Source organism: Hakea prostrata, chromosome 2 (assembly GCF_041222555.1).
Source record: "Hakea prostrata isolate BN-2017 chromosome 2, UWA_Hpros_2, whole genome shotgun sequence".
Classification (NCBI taxonomy): Eukaryota; Viridiplantae; Streptophyta; class Magnoliopsida; order Proteales; family Proteaceae; genus Hakea; species Hakea prostrata.
In genome coordinates, this window is record NC_142601.1 from 63,146,502 (window position 1) to 63,170,388 (window position 23,887).

A 23,887-nucleotide genomic window follows, 5' to 3' on the forward strand; every position below is an offset into this window, starting at 1 on the left:
CGGAATTTAGAAAGAACAAACTCGGCGTATACAAACTCAGTCGACCGAGTCGAGGTCGAAATCGGATCAAACGACTCCCCAGTTTGGAACAGAAGATGCAAAGCGAAGACGTGAACGACGATTGACCAGACCTAATCTTCGTAGGTACGGAAAAATTCAATCGATTAGATCTGTTGATTGGATTGGACAATTTATTTTTGGATTTAACAGTGCCAGACAACGATCGAGAGAGAGAGAGAGAGAAAGAAAGATAAGAGAGAGAGAGAGGGCCCTTTAAAATGTCTCGCGAAATTATAAAAGAAGGTGACTTGTAAGCGCTGTTCTCATACTAGTTCTACTGCAAAGATCTTGACAGAAGCAACGTTTGATCCGTTCGAATGGAATCTTAAAATGAATTGAAAGTTGGAGCTTGGAACCATAAAGAACACCGTGGAAAGTAATAATTCTTGTGTAGCTGGAGAAAAAGAAAGTTGAGCGAGCAGATAAGATTTAAGAACAGCAAGAATTGTTCCAATAATGAACGAATAAGAAAAGGAGAAAAAAAAAAAAAAAACACACTTACTCTCTCACACAATTGGATTCGTGAATTGCTCGTCCGGTTTCAAAGCATCTTACCCTTTTCGGTTTTGTTTTAATACAACCGAGGAAAGAAAGTCTGACTCTTCTTTATTTTTTAGTTTAGTTTTGTAAATGTGTGTTTTTTTTTAAAAAATTTTAAAATTTTTAACAAAACAACAATCACAACGCGTTACGTTGTGGAAGAATGATGGAAACGAGAGGGACTGTTCGATGTTTATCTTTTTTCTTCACCTGTTTAATTCCTAGTTCATCAATAATCTCTCCTTCTTTTTGTTTTCTTCTTTTCTTATTTTTATTGCTATTATTTGCTCTTCCTAATTCTTATTATTCGTTTGGTTATTATTATTTATCGCCCTTATTCTTTCACCAAATCTCACCGCACATCTCTTAAAAAAACTTTGTTGTTTTTCTTCCCAATCAAGTTCGACTTGATGAAGAATTCGAGTTACTAAAACAATTCTAGATCACCACGCTTTCTCTTTATCTATATTCAAACCCTAGTTTTCCTTTTCTTTTTGGTTGCTCCATCTCGATTGTTAGGGCTTGAGTTTGATCAATGGAGGTCGATTCGGGGGAAGGAGACAAGAAGAAGCCTCCTGAAGGAGGAGGAGGCGAGGTCAAGTCGAAGCGTAAGATGAAGACGGCATCTCAGTTGGAACTTCTCGAGAAGACCTACGCCGGTTTGTAGATTTTTTTAAAATTTGTTTGTTGATTTTTGCAGGTGCAGTTTTTCTTCATCGATTTTCCCTGGTTTAGGTTAATGAGTTTTCCTGTTATTGTTTTGAATTCGGTGGTTAACAGTGGAGACGTATCCGTCGGAGTCTTTGAGGGCGGAGCTGTCGGCGAAGCTGGGACTGACGGATCGGCAGTTGCAGATGTGGTTCTGTCACCGGAGATTGAAGGATAGAAAGGCTCCGCCGGCGAAGAGGCAGAGGAGGGATGCGCCGGACGAGATGATGATGGTTGAACCGGGGAATGAGCCTGGGTCTGGGTCCGGGTCTGGGTCAAGTCCGTTTGGACAGTCTGAGGCTCGCAAGGGGGTTGTTGCCAGACCATCACCACCACCACCTTTGCCGAGGATGAATGCCGCTGATATACCCGTGATTAAGAGGTACTATGAGCATCCACAGTCAATTATGGAGCTCAGAGCCATTGCTGCTGTGGAAGCACAGTTAGGAGAACCATTGAGAGAAGACGGACCCATTCTTGGGATGGAGTTCGATCCCTTGCCACCTGATGCTTTTGGTGCACCTCTTGGTAATTCTTCTTCTTGTGTTCTGGGTTCTCATGTTGGTAGTTTCCACTGTTCTGTTTACTCATATTGACGAGGACTCTAGTATATTCTTATGAAGAGTGCAACCGTGTTACTATTGGTAATAAAGAAGTATGCTACTTTCTTGTACACTATCATGTTATCTTGCTGCATTTTTTATTCTCATGTCTGTGGGGAATGGTAACTTAGACATTGCAATTGTCAAATGATTTGACAATCAATTAAAACTATTTTTCACTCTGCAATTTCATAGCGGTTGATCTATAACAAGGATCTTGATCCAAACACGATTAACAAAGGGAAAAAAGAAAAAAATAAACAATTACAATAATCGTTGTTGTTATTTTTTGCTTCAGTTATTATATAAGTTTTCCTCTGTTTGCTGAATACAAGAAGGCATTACTGATATCAGTAAGATGCACCTTTTTTTTGGTTCTGTTTTTTTCATTGAATTGACAGTTTATGCGGTCCTTTATTCATGGGCCTTGGGGGGGGGGGGATCCTAGTCTAATCATACATACAACTAGATTATCATTATAGTTGTCATCTTTACCCTGGCTTCTCTTATTTTCACAGTCTGAGTCAAGTCACTCATCCGTAATGGAGCAGTCATCTCCATTAGATGTGGACATGCCACCTCAATCAATTCTGTCTATGCTTATCATGGATTAGCCTAGTTCTAAACTTAGTGAATACTTGCAAGATAACAACACTTTTTGGATATCTGGATGTTTGATTGGGGGAAAAAATAAGAAACTAATTTTAATGTACAAGTGCACTATAAAGTAATAAAAACAGTCTTTTAAAGGATGTCACATTATGCACGTTTTAATATATATATGAAACATATAATACATTTCACTTAAAGTTTATTATTAAACACAAAAGTTTAAATAAAACCCTAATCGGCTAATCCCTTCCCCTTCGGGTCCTGATTGGTGGCAACTACAAAACATAAAATCCATTGTTGCTGCCCTCCTCCACCTTCTCCATCCTTTTTCTCATTTGAGTTTAGCCGTGGTCAGTGAGTCTCCACCTAGTGCTCAAATATGGGGAGGTTGGAGATTATTATGTCTTGGAGCCCCTTCCTGAGTGCATCTTAACTTCAACCCACAAATCACATTTGCAACTCTCCGGATAAGCATTTTGATCTTTGGCATTAGAGGTTGGGCCATCCAGGTTCGTCAACTATTTCTTCTTTTCAAAAATTCTCTTCTGAAATCTCGTTTTCCAATAAATGCACTTGCACTCTTTGTCCTGTTGCTAAACAATCTCGCTCCCATTTTCTAAGAGCTCCATTACTACTACATTTTGTTTTGAATTGGTCGACTTGTTATGTGAGGTCCTTATCGAACTGCTTCTTTATTTGGCGCTTGTTATTTCTTAACCATTGTGGATGATTTTCTCGTTGTACGGTGGTATTTATAATGAATGCTAAGTCTGATGTTACCCATTTAACGTCTCCATTTTTTTGCTATGGTTCATAGTCAGTTTAATGGTCTTCCATTTTTTAGCCATCCCTGATCTAAATTTCTTCAATTTTTGGGTGTTCTTCACCAATTGAGTTGTGTTGATATACCCCCAACAAAATGGCATGTTGAATGCAGCTCATGCTCTTCAGTTTCAGTCTCACTTGCCTCTTGAATTTTGGGGTTAATGTATTTTAACTGCTGCCTATTTGATAAATCGTGTACCAACCCCTGTTATTTGTTGCTGCTCTCCTCTTCCTTCTTCCTACCACATTACTATTTGAGTTTAGTAGTGGTCACCTAATGCTCAAATATGAGGTGGTTAGAGGCCATTATTCTTGCTTAATGCAAACCAGAAGCTCAGCATTGACTTTGAATGGGGGATATTATATTGTGTTTATTTCAGTTATGGTTTTAATAATAAAACATAAAACATGTTTTGTTTGTCAGATGGCTTATATCTGTTACTTGGTAAATTTATGCCTGTGTTTTGCTTACATGGTGGGTGTATAAACACGTTGTGTATTATTGCTTTAAACATTCTATTATTGCCAATTTTTTTTACAAGTATCATTGCATTTGAAAGAGATTGGGCCTTGTTGCAATGGTGTAAGTTGCTCCATTTTGACCAAGTGGCCAGGTGTCCAAGTCTAGTAGCTTTCTCTCTTTGAAAGCAAGTTTAAGACTGCATACATTATGACCTTCCCTCGACTGCGCAGTGCGAGAACCTCGTGCAGTGGGTATGGTCTTTTTATCTTTTGAAAAAAATGAAAAAAAAAAAATCTCCTGACTGTTTAATTGATGCAAGTAGCTTTACCTGTTTTGCTGCCATTCTCGAACAACTAAGCTCCTAACACAGCTCTTAGAGTGGTACTACTTTTAACCAGCTGTTACGTTGTTTTCCTTACTTTGCCTTTTGTAATTTTCCCACACATACACCTCAACAAAAATCTCATCTCTGCTGTGTATTGTTTTTGTACAGGACACTTCTTAACAGCTCATTCCTCTATATCACCTTCTTCATTATGATTGAGCCTAAATACCTAAAGTAATCGTTTTGTTGAGACTCCTTATCAATCTTTACCACCTCGTTTCCATCCTAGTGTAGTCTGAGTTACATACCATTTACTCTATCTTGTAACTTTTTGTTTCCATGTTTGTTTTCCAATGTCAATCACTATTTTTGTCTCATCCACCAAATAATATCTACTCATCAGTAGGAAATCCTAAAATGTCAATTTGGTTTTCTGGACCAAGTTGGCCTCTGACCGAGCTCTTGTACTATTTATAGAATGAAAGGAAAGTTCTAAAGAAATTTCTTAGTGTGAAGAACATTCAAAGCTGGTTACCTGATAATTGCTGCATGGCATGTTCTAGTCATTTATCTTCTTCTGCTTGGCTGGCTACCTGATAATTAATGATCAAGTATGTTTTTTCTAATATTTTCAAGTTCTTTCATCTTTGAGCCAATTGTTATACACTTACAGGGATTAATATTTTGATCCTTTTTCATTCCTTTGTTAAATCTCTTATATATATATTCAATGTGCATCTGGTCTTATCTTTATCAATTAGATGTTGAGGAACCAGGAGTGGATTGGCAGAATTGATCGATTCCAATCCAAATTAATTGAGACCAATCCTCATTCAAATTGATTATTTTTGGCTAATTTTGATTGATTGTTGCTGAATTGGATGAAAATCAGCAGTAAAAGAGTCTGGTATCAATTATTATCTTTGGGAGCATGTAATCAACCAAATAAATGAGGATAATTACGGGGTTACTGTAGTTTGAAGGATAAGGTAGGGAAGATAGACAAAACAAAAATCTTTTTCGTGTGGCGTGAGATTGTACAGGGAGCTGAGATGAAAGGATAGTATTCTTCTTTTCGTCTGAGTTTATAAGAATGGGATGGGGAAGAGGTCCTATACTTTGTGAAAAATATGAATTGCTTTGTACTGGTAAAGATCTTCTAGTGTGATGTGTTTTCCTAGCATTACAAAATGGGTTACATATACTGCTGTCCTCTGATTCTTGCTTAAAATCTGTTGCTTACATGTTGCCATTGAACAGTTCGTTGCAGTTAAAAAAAAAGGTAGAATAAAATTTTTCTGAGTATGAGAAATGTTTAATTAACTTAAAAAAGGTTATATCTGCCTTATGTCATCTTTACATGTTGCTTCGGTTGCATTGAGACTTTATTTGACTTTCAAAGCATGATTTAAATGCACATATACTAGTCTTCTTTGATGCCTGGTTAGTTTTGTTATATGACTTGGAATGGGATTTCTGTTACTAGTCTTTCATAAAACAAGGGAGAAAGAAATTTAGAATCATAAGTTGTCCTAGTTTGTTGGAATTTGCATCGTCTTAACTTTTCAGATTATTCGTCTAACTTGTGAATATTTTTCGCGGATCAGCAATAATGGGTCAGCCAAAGCAAGCTGCACGGCCTTACGATGGCAAAGTATATGAGCGACATGATGCTAAGGCAATCAAGGTTATTTATCTTACTTATTCTTTCTCCTCCTTTCCATTTATTTTTTCCCCAGTTAATCCTTTTCATGATTTATAAATGTTGGAATGCATATTTTGCAGTTGAAATGTACGAATGACTGGTCCTTGGATATCTATGTTGTCAGCTTCCCCTTTTTATATATATATATATATTTTAAATCTGGTGTATATGTTGTCTGATGACTGATTGGGAGACACACAGTGTGCTCCAAAGTTTGATTCGGTGAACTGTTTATTCTTAGCAGTAAGATAAACCGTTGGTTGTCTGAATTAGATCTAGATATAATCAAAACAACAAAACATATGTGCTTTGGAATTTCCATGAATGAAAATTCGAAAGGAGAATTTCCTTTAGGATTCTCACATAAATTATCCAGTGAGGATAATGAATAAAGGAGTTCTGTTTGCTGAATAATAAGAGAAAGAATTATATTTCTTTGAGTCATTGGTCTCACAAAAAAAAAAAGTCTTGTGTAAGCATAATATATGTTAGGACATCCGGACTTCAGACTATTGCTTCATCATTTGTTGTGTTGTTGGTCATGCTATTGCATTAGACAGTAATCCCATAAGGTTGCCTATGTGCGAGCTTGAGATGACCCTGAGCTTCTTGTGTCATTCCAGTTGTCTCAAAGTTCACATTTGGGTAGCTATCTTATAGGTTGGGCTTTTTATGATGTAGGTTGGGCAACTTGAACCAGCATGAACAAGACCTTAATGTGGGCCAGGTTTATGGAGATCAGGGAACCATTCTTGCGTGAACCAACCATTGATAGTCTTTAGATTTTTATTTGCTTTAGTTTATTCCTATTACAAGGAAAAGTTTGTAAGTTTGTTACCTAAGTTGTAACCAGCAACTAAGTTAACGTAGTCCAATTATGATTTTTATTACACGAGGTGTCTATTTCTTTTTTTCTATTTGAACCATTGTAGAGTCCAGGCTTGGACATGATTCATGAAATAAAATATTGAGAGGATGAGGGAGTCAGCATTGTTGTGAATCCAAGAGGACAGTGAGATTCATGTGAGTGTGGGTGTGAGACCTGGTTATCTTCTTTTTATTCTTATCTCTGTTTTACATAATTCGGGTACACTGTTAAACCATCAATTGACTATGCTGGTTCAAAATTTTATACTCTGATTCATTAGGTCTTCAGACCGGTCTAGGGTAGCTGTAGAGAACAAACTGTGCTATTATTAACTCCATTATTCCTAGATTTCTATATCAACATTAGGTTTTTTAGTTCCTATTTCAGTTCAAAAGATAATTAATTGCCTGCTAAACCCTTGATTTGACCAGGTCCATTTTGGGGATTTTAACAGCTGACCAGGACTGGAAACAACTTCCCCATTCGCCCCATCTGAATGCTATAACCTAAGCTACTTTAAATCCTTGTTTTGTGAAATTATTGAATCCTTGAGTTTTTGGTTTTACCCTGTGGCCACTTGATTGATAATTTGTGGGGTTTGGATTAGATTGCTGAAATATAGAATCATCCCGGATTTCATCCTTTTCTGACTGTTGGATTTGATTCAATTCAAATTTTTTATCCCAGCATCTCAAATTCTCAAAATTCCTTTTTACCATGTTATTTTCAATCTTGCCATTTGATGGTTTCCATATTTTGTAGTGTTCTAAAATCCCTATATCAGTAGGTTCGTAGCGTTTGGCTATTATTAGAGAGAGTTGAATTTTTAGGTTAAATCTGGATGTCTTTTTGCGTTGGGTTTATCTTGAGATCCTATTTGGGAGGGCTTCACAGTTCTTTCTGTCTTTGTGCTTCCGTTTTACTTTTTCGGGGTTCAGTGTAATAGGCTGAAGTAAATAAACCTATAAGTTAAGGATAAAGTTACACAAATGGTAAGCAGTTAAATGTCTGAGTTAGATGAAGTTTATTTTGAGTTTGTTTTGTTTTATTCATTTTTACTTTTTTGGGGTTCAGTGTAATGGGCTTAAGTAATTGAACCTATAAATTAAGGATAAAGTTACACAAATGGTAAGCAGTTAAATGTCTGAGTTAGATGAAGTTTATTTTGAGTTTGTTTTGTTTATTCATTTTTTATTATGTATGTGGTTAGGAGTTCTATTATGTGTCAATTAAGGAGTTTTAGGCCTTTATGTATGTAATGCACCCTCATCAGCTGGAGATGATTTGAGAAATTTTCATATTGTTGAGCTGCATTTGTGGGATTGATATTTCAACCCTGATTTCTTTTCATCTCTCTTGTTCCTCCCAAGCAGATTGATTTCATTTTTTTACCTCCCTTTCCATTGACAATGTAATTGTTTCCTTTACATCATATCTGATCACGTATTTGATCATTGGTTCTGTGTGCATATGAGATCCAAGTCTCGATTTCAGATTGTGTGCAATTGCCTCAGAACCAAACCTTGCTGTAGATACCATGGATCCTGCTCTATTGATTGCTGCCTCCAGCAAATTAAATGGTACGAGAGAACTTGCAAATGGTTGCAGTGAATGTCAGAGGAACTGGATTATTTAAAGAATATAGGAACCACTTGTAGCCAGTTGTTTGGATCTTTGTTTGATTAAGTGATATGTTCCTTTGAGAAATAGGTGGAAGAGGGAGAAGTAAGAAGACAAGGCACATTAATAAAAGAGCCAGTGGCTTCAATTATCATTGAAACCACCCATGGAGGAATATAATCAACATATAATGGTTGATCTTTTAATAAAGCCAGTCAAATTCGTGCCTACAAATTGTAGTTCCAACAGGGGATCCCTTATTGTTGATACTGTTGGATCATGGTCTGATAATTCATTGCATGGAGTCAAGGAAAACGGTGTTTGATTTTACATGATTCTGCAATTTGACAGAACTTGTGGTCAAATTTTTGACAATACTGGGGGAAAATGTTGCAGTTCCACTGGACATTGAGCCTGGAGCCTATGTACAAGTGGAAACACATGAGATGCTTGTGTTAGTCCAATGGGGGTTTGGGTAGTTATATTATAGGTTTGGCCTTTATTTATCTCTTTATTTTTGGTTCCACCATAATTAGCCTTACTTAAAGTGGAGGTGCAGGTAGTACATGAGGTGAGTATTGAATTTAAATGCAGGTAGCACAGTTGTAGCCTGAGGTCAAGGCATCGAAACAGCCTTTCAGCAAAAGTTTCTGAGTTAAGGGTGTGTAGAAAAATTACATTGCTCTGCTTCTGCAGAAGCCTTCATCTCTGTGTGTGCCCTTGTTTTCTTTTGAGTTCCCTTACTCTATTGACTGTATTTAGGAGCAGATTTAGGAATTTTAGGACGTTATATAGGTAATACACTCTAAGCAATGGAGGTGATTTAAGAAAAATCATGATTTATTTTTAAGAGTTTTGGTGTTGGTTAGTTTTGCCATATGGGAGATTGGCATCTCGAACTTATTTTTCAATCTTCTCTACAAGTAGATCAATCTTGTCTCTTTTTGCTTACCCTTCCATCGATCTGATTTCTTCCATTAACACTGTAGCTGTGTCCCTTATCTCAGATCTGATCATATAATTGATTACTGGGCCTGCTGGCATCTAAGATCCAGAATCTAGGTTTCCAAATTGCATTAGTTGGTCCTGGAATTACATTTTGCTTGGATATCTGACTTATTTTTTTTCAGAGGTTTTCAAGGGGTTGGTTTTGATGCACTCCTCAGAATAGGCTGCCAGTGTGGGCTGTGATAGAAAGAGATTTAGAAGAATAGGAAGAAGGAGAAGGGGAAAAGTACAGATAGGGGGAAGAATTCTCACAGTTTGATTCTTAAGTAAGACTCATCTTTCAATTTTCTAATCACAGCTGGGTGTTACAGGCATGTATTTAAAGGAAAATAAACCCAAATTCTAGTTACAATATGAGACTCAATAACAAAGTTCAACCTAAGTCTAATGCACTGCTATGTGGGAAACCTATACAATTAAAAGGTTGACTATTATTCTAATCAACCAGTTCCAACCCCTGTTGATTCGATCCTTTTTGGGATTGGACCAAAACCCTTTAGACCAGTTTATTGATTCTGCATCAGGTCTTTGCCTTTCTTGTCAGATCCGATTATATATATATAATTTTTTTTCTTGAAGATGGAATCCTGTGCAAGTGTATTGATAGAAGTTGGCTTGTATTTGTAGTAGCCAAATTTCAACTTTGTGTTCGAAATGATTTACGATCCTTATAATCTATGAGCTTGATATTTTCATGAGCGCTGTTGCTCAATTTGTCTGGGATTTTGCTTCATTTCTGCAGATGAGATTACTAATATTTCCTGGTCTCATAACTTTTAAGGGTCTTATATTTTTAATACTACATGTAAACCGGATTAATTGTCCTATGTCACTGATGTGTGCTATTTCTGCAAAACCCATGGATCTTTGTTGATTTCCATTTTACTTATTATTTTTCTTCTGCAGACATCTCCACTTCTGCCCAATATGGAACATTGTTTTGTACCTGGTTCATCTAGTGCGAAAAGAAAGCTGACGGCTGGAAATGCTCGTACTGCTCATCCTCAGGCTGCTGCAAGGGCTCTCCAGGAATATCAATTCCTTCCTGAGCAGCCCAGTGTTAGATCTGATGCATATGATAGAGTTACTTCATCTCATTTCTATGACTCACCTGATGGTCCTAGTGCCAGGGCTTCATCATTCCCTGCAGCAGGGCCATATCTACATGGAAATGAACAGCTGTCAACAGGTTACAATTTCCAGGGTCATGTGCCAGGTGTAGATCTTTTATCTCAACAAGGCAGACAGGGGCACGCATATCCTTCTGCTTCAGGAGAGTATGATGGTGTTCCACATAAGAACTCTTATGCTAGTATTGGGATGGATGCTCAGTTTGGTGCTCATCCAATGCTTGGACTTGAAAACTCATTTGTACCATCTGATAGGCGTGTTTCCCATGATGAAGATGTTTCTCGGATGGAGAGAAAACGCAAGGTATTCTAAACTAAAGTCATCTTTCTGATCCAGAATTGAAGTTTATACATTTGCTTTAAACTTACAGTGCATGCAGAGCGAGGAGACAAGAATGGCTAGGGAAGCTGAAGCGTATGAGAAACGGATACGAAAAGAACTAGAGAAGCAAGATTTGCTGAGACGGAAGGTACTACCTTAGTTCTGTTAAATTTTCTGTTCTTTATAGTTTGTCATTTGTGTACTAATACCTTGGTTCTTGTTATCTTTAGAGAGAAGAACAAATGAGGAAAGAAATGGAGAGGCATGACAGGGAAAGACGAAAGGAAGAAGAGAGGTTGATGCGTGAAAAGCAGAAAGAGGAGGAGAGATTTCTCCGGGAGCAAAAGCGTGAAAATGAGCGTAGGGAGAAGTTTCTGCAGAAAGAAACTTTGAGAGTAAGTTGTTTACTTTTATAAATTTTTAGCCTTGGATCTATTTGTTGTTATTATTTTTTAAATTTTATTTGTTTATTTCTATATAAATCCTGGGTTCAGTTACTGAAGTCTGACTTCTTAAATCAGGCTGAAAAGATGAGGCAAAAAGAGGAACTACGTAGAGAAAAGGAGGCTGCAAGATTGAAAGCTGCTAATGAGAGAGCTACTGCTCGCAGAATTGCTAAAGAATCCATGGAGCTTATAGAAGATGAACGCTTGGAACTTATGGAAATTGCTGCTTCATCCAAGGGGTTGCCCTCAATCATTTCCCTTGACAGTGATACACTGGAAAACCTTGATTCATTCAGAGGTAAGAAATTGCAATCTCTGTCAGTTGTATCAGTCAGTTGATCTATGTTCATGAAGACATGAGATAAATGACCCAGGAAGTGTTTGGTTTTATAGTTACCACGATCTTAAGGTGTAGCTATGTTCATTTTCCATTTTAACCCTTTAAAGACAAGGTAATCTGCAATAAGTTGCACTGTAAAAGCTAACACCTGCACGAGTTTGAGAAGGAAAATGGGAGCCCGAAACTCTTTCCTGTCCAAATCAAAAGCTGGCATGCTACATGGCAAGGCTTGGGCGACCAAGGGCCGAGTCTTAGAAAAACTAGGCTAGTGCAGGTGTAGCCTGTTCTGACAGGCCTTGTGATTTGTGCTGCCTACACGACGTCTTGACTAGTATGGGTTCAGAGAGGGGTGAAGAGGGAATGGGTCCCCAATAAAGAGGGGATCCTATTGTGGTGTTCCCTGAAAGAAAATGGGTCGAATATCCCCAGATGAACTTGTATCTTCAGTATATTGTGCCCATTACAGAGGTCCCTGATTCTGCTAATGGAATCTTAAGTTGAACAACTGATAACTCAGTTCCTCACGGTCTATCAAAAGAAAATGAAGTCCGATGTTACCTATAGTCTTTGCTGTGTTAAGGATAATGATGTTAATTTCAATGATAAGTTCCCTTCTAAGATGATTGAATGATTTTCTGCACTGTTATGGGTTCCATTTAATTGGAAGTTCATCTCTGGCAACATACTTATTCACCAGCAGTTGTGTGTTTTTTTTTTGGCGGGGGCGGGGGGAGGGTGGGTTTACTCTCCTGATGTAATGTTTTTATTAATATATGTGATATTCTATTGTGTCTATCTTCCTTTCTCCTGCACTTAATATTATTTCATCTGATGTTCAACCTCTAACATAAACTCTGTTATTTAGATATGTTGAGTACATTCCCTCCGAAGTCTGTGCAATTAAAAAGACCTTTTGCTATTCAACCTTGGACTGACTCAGAGGAAAATTTGGGGAATCTTTTCATGGTACCTTTCACTCTCTCTCTCTCTCTCTCTCTCTCTCTCTTTCTCTCTCACACACACGCACGGGCATTCTTCTTAAGGAATTAATTGGACATAAAAAATGAACTGCATCTGAAGTTCTTGTCCCCCCCCCCCCCCGGAAGGAAGAAAAAAAACTCGGTTGGTTGCATCTCAATCATTTGAACTCTATAGCAACTGATAGCACTGCTAAGCGGTGCCTTAGTGACCTAATTGTGCATAAATGATTATTGAACGTTGATACAGTTTCTTTCCTGATTCTCAGACCCAATGGTCCTCAAACTATCCGACCAGACTCATGGAAAGAACTGTCTGCCTTCAAGTACCCTTTGGTGTACTGTAAGTTTGTAACATTAGGACAAGAGAGTTAGTCCAGAAAATAATTTAATATAATATGTACTTGTTAAAAGATGCATGAATTGTACTGGTTGTGGAGCAGAGGAGTCAGAACATGCGTAGGCATTCTAGAGATTATTTGTTGGATAGGACACTTTGGCACAATTGGATAAATATCACCCAATAGGTGTACTCTATATTTTCTTTTCATTCCTCATCCAATTGTTTTATTTTTTACTGTTATATAAAAGCCAGATAATTTAGGTGAAAGAACCAACTGACCAGAGAAGCATGTGTGCTTCCATCATCTTTTTCTTTTAGCACAAAAGTCATGATCCATGTATTCCACTTTATGTGAACATTTTACAAATATCCAAATATCCAATCAAAACATTAGAAGAGGCGTTTAATCGTACACAATTAAAAAAAAAAGCCCTTGAATACCATAGGGTGGTAGAATGCCTAGGTCCCAAAATAACCTTGTTGCCACCTTGACTGCAATTTGGTGATTTGTTCCATTTTAGCTAATATGCTTATCATCATTCATGCATGGTTAGTTTTTTCTTGTATTTCTGGTATGCTGTGGTCTCCATTGGGAAGGGAAGTTGGATCTGATCCAGAAACCTGTATTTGTTCCCTTTACCCGCTGAAATGGGTCACAGTTTTTTTGTGAACTTATTTGAAGCATCAGTTGGTTCTTATTTTTTATATTTTAGATTTTAAACTGTATTCTGGATCTTCTGGCTATCTGATTCCTAAGGAGGGAAAAAATCTTAGATAAACCTGTTATTCACTTGATTACACATGTATTCTTTATTTGACGTTTCACTGTCTAGAAACTGGGTTATTTACCAACAAATAAGACACTGGTTGCAATTGAATGTATTCTTTTATTTATGATTTTTTTTGGGATCTGAGGTTTGATTGGTTTTTGCAGGCTTGGAAGTTCTTAATCAATTTTACTGATGTTCTTCAGCTTTGGCCTTTCACTCTTGATGAATTCATTCAAGCTTTTCATGATTATGTAAGTCCCTCATGGGGGTTAGTTCTAGTTGGATCATATTTTTATGGTACATAGATGTTGTTGCAGTCCATTCTTGGTATTAATGGATGTATTACCTTTAAACACTTAAGGATCCAAGACTGTTGGGGGAGATACATGTCGCTCTTCTAAGATGCATAATAAAAGATATTGAAGACGTTGCAAGGACACCCTCTATGGGACTAGGAGCAAGTCAAACTAGTGCTACCAATCTTGGAGGTGGGCATCCACAGATTGTTGAAGGGGTAAGGTCAACTCTTAAATGGTTTTTGCATGTAAACTTGTTTTGTCTTTGCCCTGAGCCTTCCTGATGCATGGTTTATATTTCAGGCATATGCGTGGGGCTTTGATATACGTAGTTGGCAGCGCCATTTGAACCCACTGACTTGGCCTGAAATACTTCGGCAGTTTGCATTGTCTGCTGGATTTGGGCCACAGCTGAAGAAAAGGAGTATTGGAAAGGCATATCTTAGAGATGACAATGAGGTACAGTCTTATTGTTGAATATTGAATGCTCAACTTTCTCTTTTCACCATGAAAATGCACCTTGTTTTATTTGAACTTTCGACTGCAGTGTCTGGTCAGAATTCAGGCTAAGTTCGTTACTTAAAACTTGGGTCTTCTCTTCTTATAAATGCCTACTGCCATGATGCTAGAACAAAGAGTTGATTTAGTATAATGAGTAAGGGGTTAAAATTTTCTTTTTAATCAGAATTAAGGAATTAGATGATTTTTTTTTTCAATATGCCCCTTGACTTCACTAGGTCATAAAACAAAGTTAATAGGATTGTGAAATTGCCATCTTCCTGATGTAATAACAGTATATGGTGGGACCAATACAACAGGATCTGATACCCAGACCTAAGTGAATCCATCAAGGGTTGGTAGGGATTTACTTCTGTATTTGTGATAGTTACTTGATCTTTTATTGGGCAGATTTCTAGCTTCTATTTCAGTTTTATGTAACACATTCTTAATATTAGATTGGGGTTCTCTGTTTCCTTTTCTTTTATTTTCTTTTATATAGTTGCATGTGATCAATGATTGGAGTTTTTTGGAAGGAATCATTGCTTTAGTGAATGTTCTTACTGGGTTAGTTCGAGACTGGTGCCATCCGATGGTTCCTTCTCTCACAGGTTGGATTTTCGTCTCCCAATTGTTCTTGCTTCTAGTCTCTTCCGATCTGAGGTGCATTTCTTTGGCTTCTTTTTCCTTTTATGACTTACATCCTGCGTTTATTACCATCCTTTCTAGCATCCATTTCAGACTACCTAGTACCTATTGGTCCCTCTTTTCCATGGGATTGATCTCCTTAGTTTCCCTTCCCTTTTACTGTTTTGTGTATTGGTTCTATTCCTAGGCTTCTTATGCTCTATAATTTCAGTCCAAACTAATCTGCTTGTAAAGAAAAAGTAGGAACTCAGACCCGGTCCTTCCTTTATTGCCAGGGTTTTATTTTTGGAGTTAATGATTTGAGAAATGATTTATGGAACCATATGTCAGACTTAACGTGTTTTGGCGCGCACAAGGCTTCTGATGCTGCAGTTGCTGGAAGGGGCTAATGTATGCAGTCACCCACTTCACAAGAGAGGCTGTTTCTATGTTTTGAGCTGCAACCTATTTTGTTGTTGGATTGTTTTTGCCTTTGTAGCCTTTAGTGTTCTAATGATATCCCTGTTATCATCTTTTCTTTTAGTCTTCTAGGCTGTTGTACAAAGTTTATTTGGAAGATAAGGTAAGATTCTTTCTGAAGCATACTGTGTCTTTTCTTGATGTGCTGAATGGATGAGTGTCTCCAAATGTGCAGGGTCATGATGGTGAAAATATAGTTTCTACTTTACGAAATGGTGCGGCAGCTGAAAATGCTGTTGCTATAATGCATGAGAAGGGTTTCTCACATCCACGTAGATCCAGGCACCGGTTGACACCAGGAACGGTTAAATTTGCAGCATTTCATGTTCTCTCTCTTGAGGGAAGCAAGGGCCTCACAATATTAGAAGCTGCAGAGAAGATTCAGGTAAATTTTGAATTTTCATTCTATTAAATCTACATTTGCTTTATGTGATCCTTTTTGCTGATTTTATTTGTCTGGTTTGAAGAAATCTGGACTTCGGGACCTTACAACAAGCAAGACACCAGAGGCATCTATTGCTGCTGCATTGTCAAGGGATACAAAACTTTTTGAGAGAACAGCTCCTTCTACTTACTGCGTACGGGCTCCTTATAGGAAGGACCCTGCTGATGCCGAGGCTATACTATCTGCTGCTCGTGAGAAAATTCAGATATTTCAAAGTGGGTATTCAGATTCTGAGGATGCTGAGAAGGATGGAGATGATGCAGATGATGTTGAAAGAGATGAAGATTCTGAATGTGATGCTGCTGAGGATCCTGAAGTTGATGATGTAGGGACTTCTTCAAATCTAAACAAAGAAGGTCAGACCTCAAATGAAGCAAAAATTTCTAAAGCAAGTTCTTCCTCTGGAAATGGAAAGGAGGCTTTCAGCTCTGAGGTTGGTGAAACACCAGAGAGGGTGTTTGCTAATTCTGAGAAGGGTGTGTGTTCATTTCTTCCAGAGAAATCCAAAGAATGTTCAGGTGCTCCCATTGATCAGTCTAACAATGTCACTGCAAACTTTGGCGAGACAGTTATCTTTGACCAAGAGGAGACAGAGATTGATGAAAGTAACTCTGGTGAACCATGGGTTGAAGGATTGACGGAAGGGGAATACTCAGATCTCAGTGTTGGTGAGCGTCTAAATGCTCTCGTTGCCCTAATTGGTGTGGCTATTGAAGGGAATTCAATTCGTCTTATTCTTGAGGTATACGTTTTTCTAGTACTCAAATAAACTTTAGGTACGGCTTTTAGCTTTCTATTTCTGGAATCTCAGATGGAGTTCTTCTGCAGGAACGGTTAGAAGCAGCAAATTCTCTTAAGAAACAAATGTGGGCTGAGGCTCAACTTGATAAAAGGCGCATGAAAGAAGAATACATTACAAAGATGCAGTATTCATCTTTTACAGGGATCAAAGCTGAGCCAAATGCTGCTAATTCTGCAGCAGAAGGAAGCCAAAGCCCATTGCCTGGTGTTGACAGCAAGACCAATGAGGCTTCTCATAACCTTGCAGTGAAGTCGGAACCACTTCTTGATCCACAAAATGTTCAAAGTTTTCCCAATGATGTCCTTGGTGAAAGGACGATTGCAGGGCAAGAGTTCTCTACGGTTCCTGATAATTTCCCACAACAGCAACATTCTTATGCCACGGAGAAGTCACGCTTTCAGTTAAAAGCTTCAATTGCTCATAAGGCGGAAGAGATGTTTGTATACAGATCTTTGCCTCTTGGTCAAGACCGCAGGCGTAACCGGTACTGGCTATTTGTTACGTCTGCTTCTAGGAATGATCCAGGTTCTGGCAGGATTTTCTTTGAATCGCATGATGGCCACTGGAGGCTTATCGATTCAGAAGAGGTACGTATGGTGTGTAGTCCCATTACCTCTCTGTTGCCAGCTTGGTGCATGAGCCCTGGATCCCCAAATCATGGGGCTTATTCTCTGTCTGTTAAAACTGAAGGCAAAGAGGTTATATGTTTTACCTTGAAGCACAAAAGGCTTGTAACATATAATTGAGCCCATTTGCTAACACACTAGGGTTTATGCTAATTCGTTCTCTATAGTTTATGCTATTAAACGAATTAAAGGTTCTATCTCACTATAAAGCATTAGAATCAATTTTTGGTCATCTCTTTCTTCCTGTTTCTCCAAGGTATTTGACATATGTCCCTCTATCCTATTCTTGAGGGATCTGTTGTGGATCCAAATCCTTGACACATTCCTGCCCTCAATTTCCACCATAGAATAGTCAGCTAACATTGTTCTGCCGAGCAGCTTACTTTAGATGCTTCGATTCTGTATTATTTTAACTGAGCCCTAGTCTGCTTTATTCTTTCCTCTTTTTCTATTTATTCTCCAGTCTGTTTTTCATCCAGTTTATCTTATGTGCAGGCATTTGATACTCTTTTGGGGTCTTTGGATACACGTGGGATTAGGGAATCCCATCTGCACTCTATGTTGCAAAAGATTGAGACATCCTTCAGGGAGACTGTTAGAAAAAACCATTCCCAGATCAGCATTTTGGATCCAAGGGGGGTTACTCTCAGAACTGAATCTGCTGAAATGACTTGTATTCAAGATTGTGCAGCTGATGGAACTGATAGCTCTAGCAGTATGGTGTGCGGAGCTAATGGTGATACTTCAGAGCAGGCATCATCTTTCAAAATTGAGCTTGGGAGGAATGATGCTGAGAGAGTTAATGGCTATAAGAGATATTTAGATTTTGAAAAGTGGACTTGGAAGGAATGTTTTAATCCCTTCATATTATGTGCTATGAAATATGGGAAGAAAAGATGCTCAGAGCTGCTTGGCATTTGTGATGGTTGCCATGATACGTACCCTTCTATGGACAATCACTGTTCTTGTTGTCATGCTACTTTCAGCACCCTTGACTACAGTTTCTCTGAACATGTGGTTCAATGTGAAGAGAGACGAAAAATGGACCCTATCTGGACTTTCCATGGCTCAGATGCTTTGTTTCCTGTTAGGTTCAGGTTGCTGAAGGCAATACTTGCGACACTTGAGGTTAGGAACATGCTGCTATTAGAGATTCCTTTTTGACTCTGTAATGCTAAATACTAAATACCCAGCATGCATTAGTTCATATTGTATAAAATGCCATTTTAGAATTCTTGTGGTGCTGGCTAATGATGATTGGTCAATTTGATGGACAGGTCTCTATTCCATCCGAAGCCCTTCTACCTTTCTGGAGTGACACGCTACGAGAATCTTGGGGTTCAAAGCTGCAGGCTTCATCGTCACCAGAGGAAATTCTTCAGGTTACCATTTCCTTACATGGCTTTCTCTCTCTCTTCTTTTATGTGATGCATTTTGATCAGATAAATGTTTCTATCTGGGGAAACTGGAGCTCATATTCCTACTGTGTTAAATTGTTGCATAACAATGTCTTGTTGGTCAAACACACTGCCCACCACCTGTCTCCAACCCAACCCAACACCACCAAACCCCCCCCCCCCCCACAAAAAAAGAAAAAGAAAGAAAGAAATAGATGTATTGATTTTTATTTTATTTTTTGGTTGGTACTTTTGGCTCATTGCCTTCAAAATTCCTTGATATCTTTGTTCAAGTGGAATTGTGGAAAAGGCATTCACGGATTGCAAACATGAAATTGAGAGATGTTTTGGGCCCATACTGCCAACTGTTTTGACTGAATAATTCCTAACAGTATATCTCAGTGCCTGCCAGTTTTGTGCTTCAAGAGTACGTGTGGTATGTATTTTGATTTTTGTGATCCCTGGGACCACGACTGGCTTATCTGCATAAAGGATCTTAGTTACGTCTCTTATATCTTAGATTTCTAGGATATTCTTATTTATGGGTTGTCTTAAACCATATGTTTGCATTGACCGTAGAGACTTTCTTGGTGCATGTTTTAGGTACTAACATTGTTGGAGAGTTGCATTAAACGAGACTGTCTGTCATCAAATTTTGAGACAACCAAGGAATTGTTGGCTTCTTCCAAATACACAGAGTGTGCTGGGGATGATTTCTCATCTATTCCTGGATATGTTGCGGTACTTCCATGGGTACCACAGACGAGTGCAGCTGTGGCTTTAAGGCTTATGGAAATTGATTCGTCCATCACTTACATTATGAGCCAGAAAGTGGAGTCTCAGAAAGACAAGGAAGCTGGAGAATTCATTGTGAGTTTCTTAAGTAATTTATTATTTAATAAGTGGTTAGAAGATATACACCCATACAAAAAAAGTGGAAAGAACCTGTTATCTGTGGAGCACCCTACTTCGTAGTGAAAGGTCCTTTACAGAAAATTGTGCATGGGAATTATAAAATGTTTTGCATATTTATTCAAGGCTTCCTGTTTTATTGTTTTTAATGAGCATATAATGAGTGGCATAGGTGTGCAACTTTTTTGAACCAATAGTGCCTCATCGTTTTATTATGTTAAACGTTTGCACACGCAAAAGAAAATGTTTTTGATGTACACTATGACACCCAAAAGAAAATGTTTTCTTGCCTACATTATAACCCTTCCCAAACCCCATAATGACTGCAGTCTCATGCATTGTGCATGTCCTTCGCTGTTTATTTAAACCCTCACCAACTGGTTGTGTTGTGTTTTTCCTGGCACCTGTTTTGAACAGAAACTCTCGTCAAGGTATGCTGTCGTCAAAAATATCCATGGAGTTGAACCTGCAGAAGCTACAGAGCAAAGTGAATATCTACAAGAAGAGAGGTGGGATGATCCTGCTAGTATACGTGTAAGCTCCGGACGTGGACGTGGAAGTGGAAGCCGTGGGCGGGGACGTGGTCGTAGCCGATCTGGAAGGTTGCAGAGAATTGGGGGCAGTTCCAGATCTGTATCCACCAAAGAAAATGCTGGGACTAGTGAAAAGGCAGTGAGAGGATTTAGAAGGAAGAGCCGAACAAGAGGACGGGGGCGTAAGCGTGGTCGTCGTACAGCGAGAAGTAGGCCAAGAGTAGAAAAGAGGGTGACTGAGAAGCAGACACCATTGATTCAGTTTGATGAGACATGCAGCCCCAAAAACAACAGTGAGGGGCAGTCATCCAGAAGCTCAGGGGGTGACGAGTGGGATGTTGAAGAAACTGGAGCTGTTAAAATAGAGGGAGCAGAAGACCATAACAATGTGGAGGCATCAGAATCTGATGACAATGCTCAGATGTCTGGGGATGAGTATGACGAACAGGGGCAGTACTATGGCAACTTGTTCCACGGAAAGTCTGGGGACATAATGGAGGAGAGTGAAGAGGATTTCAATGGGAATGATGGTTATGGAGACGGTGACGTTGATGATGAAGATGGAGTTTCGGACGAGGAGGAAGAGGGTGAAGAAGAAGATGGAGAAGGAGAAGAAGATGAAGAGAGCGACGGGGAGGAAGAGGGTGAGATGGATGTGGATGGAGAAGAAAATGGAGAGGAGAACCAGGTGCAGAATGATGTGGATGAAGATGAAGACACCGGGTCGACGTCTTCATATTACAGTGAATGAGGAGGATATAGTCTAGTCTTGTAAGTATATTATTGTTGAGATAAAATATAGAGTACCTCCAGAGACGGGTGGTAATAAGTTAGCTTGCATTCTTTTATTTAACAAGTTATAATTCCCTGTAGTTGAGGTGTAACAACTTTGTATACCGTTTTCAATCAGAGAATAGAAATGAAATCAGGCCATCTTTGCCCTACCCTTTTACTACCATTTTACTTGCTACCCATTTTTAGGTAGGTACGTGTCTCTGTTTTTTTATTTTTATTTTTTTAATGGAATGAAAAGGGAGGTGTAATGGTGTTGTTCTTGGGCCTCTCCATGGGTAATGTTTGAATTTTCAAATTCTATCGATGCAAGCATTAATCTTGTCTTGTGAATTATCAATGCAAGTATTAACCTGCTCGGCCTAACATCACCAAAGATTTAATATAATCTGAAAAAGTTGGTAGTGACTATAGAGCACACAACTATTCGATATATCCTCCACAGTGAGTGCTCTCTATCCTCCATTGTGAGTGTTTTTCCCCCTCCTGATCTAAGTTTTCATCGCGAGGAGAACGTCCCCATCAAGAGGAGGATGCCCACCAGGGCTCCATCGTTTACCAGTGCGGGAATCCCTTCCCACCGCCCCGTCTAGCTCCTCTCAGGGATTCAGGCACACAAATGCATATGCTGAAAGCCAACCTCTGCCAGAGGTGTTCCAACATCATCTTCTGCCCATGATGATGATTCTTTCGGTCTTGTAGTGGATGATGAACCTGTAGAAAGCCTCTACGAAGAATCGGGATATTTTTTTAGGGGTTTGATTACTCAAGGGCGACTGTATCGTAAACAAGCCATCCACGATGCTCTGTTGCCGGCATGGAACTGCAAATACCCTGTGGAGGCTATTGAACTCGAAAAGTACAAATATCGCTTTGAATTTCAACACCAATTGGATCTGCAAAATGTATTAGCTGAAGGACCTTGGTCTGTTTCAGGAAATCTGATGATTTTGGAGAAATGGAGAAGAAATGGAAACTGGGACTTTAGTTGTGTGGATTTCTGGGTTCAGTTTCAAGACCTCCCTTCAGACTTATTGAACACGAAAATTGGAATACAACTCGTTGAGATGATTGGTGTTCCTCGCAAAGTGATGGTCATTAAGGGTTATCAAATTGGGACATCGGTGAATTACTTGCGTTGCATAATCACGATTGATATCCACCAACCCTTAAGAGGAGAAAGTCCCTGTACGCAAAAGACCAGGGGGTCGTATAGAGGTTTCCATTCTATATGAACGCTTGCCCATTTTCTGTTACATCTGTGGAGTACTAGGACACGAGGAGGAGAGGTGTGAATTATTGTTCGATATGCAAGCAATTCGAGGGGATACATCAGGGGAAACAGTAGAGGAGATGACTAGGTCTTTGTGTAGTTTTGGCCCAAATCTAAAGGGATTTGCACCTGAGAAGAGGTTGATTGAGGTTGCAACACAAAATAATCTTCTTGTCATGGTTGATCAAGGTGAGCAACCACCACAAGCGGCGGAGATGGCCGGCAATGTTCCAAACCCTAACACTGACAATAGAGAATCGGATGGTAGGCAGGAAACCGAACCTTCACTTTCAATGGTCCCCTAAATCAGGTTTTTTTTTGTCTTCAAAAGTCCCTTGCCCAACCTACAACTGCTACCTTCACCTCTTTTACAACAACCGAGCTTCCATGTTTTCAGCATCTTCCTTTCACATGTGGTCCCGACTGAAGCTTTTTTGAGTCACGACAAAACTCTGAAACCCCTGCTACGGCTACTACAGCAGAGTTGGCTCCCTCTTCTGCTCTCCTCGACAACCAGATCACGCTTTCTTCCATTTTAGCTCATCTGCACAAAATCCCTGATCGTCTGGGAACAACTGGTGGTGAAAGCCCTCCACAGGATGCTTCAACCCTTCTTCTCTCTTTAATCCCCCACCTTTCATCTGTGTCCTTGTCCACACTTGAACACCATTCACAAGGCTCATCTACTCAGTCCAACCCTCCTGAAATTAACCCGAGTCAAGAAACCCAGTTAACCCAACCAAACCAAACCTTTTTCCCACCCAACTCAAACCAGTAACCTATGAGTCCAACGAATTTGAGCCCACCAGCTTTAAGCCCCTTTGAATATCCCCATGAGGCCCATAATCTTTTATACATTGAATTATCAAAACCCATTGAGCCACTCTATTTGGATTCATCATCCCACATTCAAATTCCTTCACCTTCAAATTTCCCACATCCTATTGTGATCGTCGAGAAGCTTCCTTATGACCAACAGCACCCCACTGCTCAGAATGAGGTCTCAATCCGACATAGAACCCAATCATAGAGATTTATGAGATCTCAAGAACATCGCCAATTACAACCAATGTCCACCCATCAGATGAAGCTCAAGAAGAGGAAATAAAAAAGTATTGACTTGTTGAGAGAAACTCACCAGGATTTGGGTATGGAAAAACAACTGGAACATTTTTTAATGTCCTCCCCCGTGAATTCTGTCGCCGCATAGAACCACGGGTCACAATGAAGCTTTGTAGTTGGAATTGTAGAGGATTGGGGGGGAACTCTACAATTCGATCATTAAAGGATTTGATAAAATCTGCTACCCCTGATGTGTGTTTTTTAATGGAAACAAAGAATGAAGATGTTGTAATTCAGAAGTTAATGAAAATCTTGAAATTTGATCTTGACTTCTCAGTGCCTCCTTGAAATTTTGCTGGTGGGCTATGTCTCCTATGGAAATCTCATGTTAACATTCAGATTCTCCGAGCTGATAACAGGATCATTGATTGTAGTGTAAAAAGCAGGGGGATGTATTTTTCATGACTTACGTATATGGAG

At 39.0% G+C, this 23,887-nt stretch overlaps 1 protein-coding gene across 2 annotated transcripts; it reads left to right on the forward strand.

Annotated features, from left to right (window-relative positions):
- The first annotated feature begins 570 nt into the window (after positions 1-570).
- Positions 571-21,394, forward strand: RLT2 (Homeodomain-like transcriptional regulator). Of its 2 annotated transcripts, none has more exons than XM_089145795.1 (18): positions 571-1,259; positions 1,381-1,836; positions 5,743-5,822; positions 10,243-10,770; positions 10,838-10,936; positions 11,019-11,183; positions 11,310-11,532; positions 12,440-12,540; positions 13,829-13,915; positions 14,026-14,178; positions 14,264-14,419; positions 15,741-15,950; positions 16,033-16,752; positions 16,839-17,399; positions 17,934-18,566; positions 18,716-18,820; positions 19,439-19,705; positions 20,165-21,394. In XM_089145795.1, exons 1-18 carry the CDS (start codon positions 1,136-1,138, stop codon positions 21,029-21,031), a joined length of 5,535 nt encoding a protein of 1,844 aa, XP_089001921.1. In that variant the 5' UTR covers positions 571-1,135; the 3' UTR covers positions 21,032-21,394. The 2 variants fall into 2 exon arrangements, with proteins under 2 accessions (XP_089001921.1, XP_089001922.1); XM_089145796.1 differs by having other exon boundaries at positions 10,847-10,936.
- Positions 21,395-23,887: the final 2,493 nt, after the last annotated feature.

Coding starts and splice junctions, on each gene's coding strand:
- RLT2 (XM_089145795.1), top strand. CDS start 1,136: ATGGAGGTCGATTCGGGGGAAGGAGACAAGAAGAAGCCTCCTGAAGGA. Junction 14,420..15,740: donor ATCTTAGAGATGACAATGAG/GTACAGTCTTAT, acceptor CCAAATGTGCAG/GGTCATGATGGTGAAAATAT. Junction 15,951..16,032: donor AAGCTGCAGAGAAGATTCAG/GTAAATTTTGAA, acceptor TCTGGTTTGAAG/AAATCTGGACTTCGGGACCT.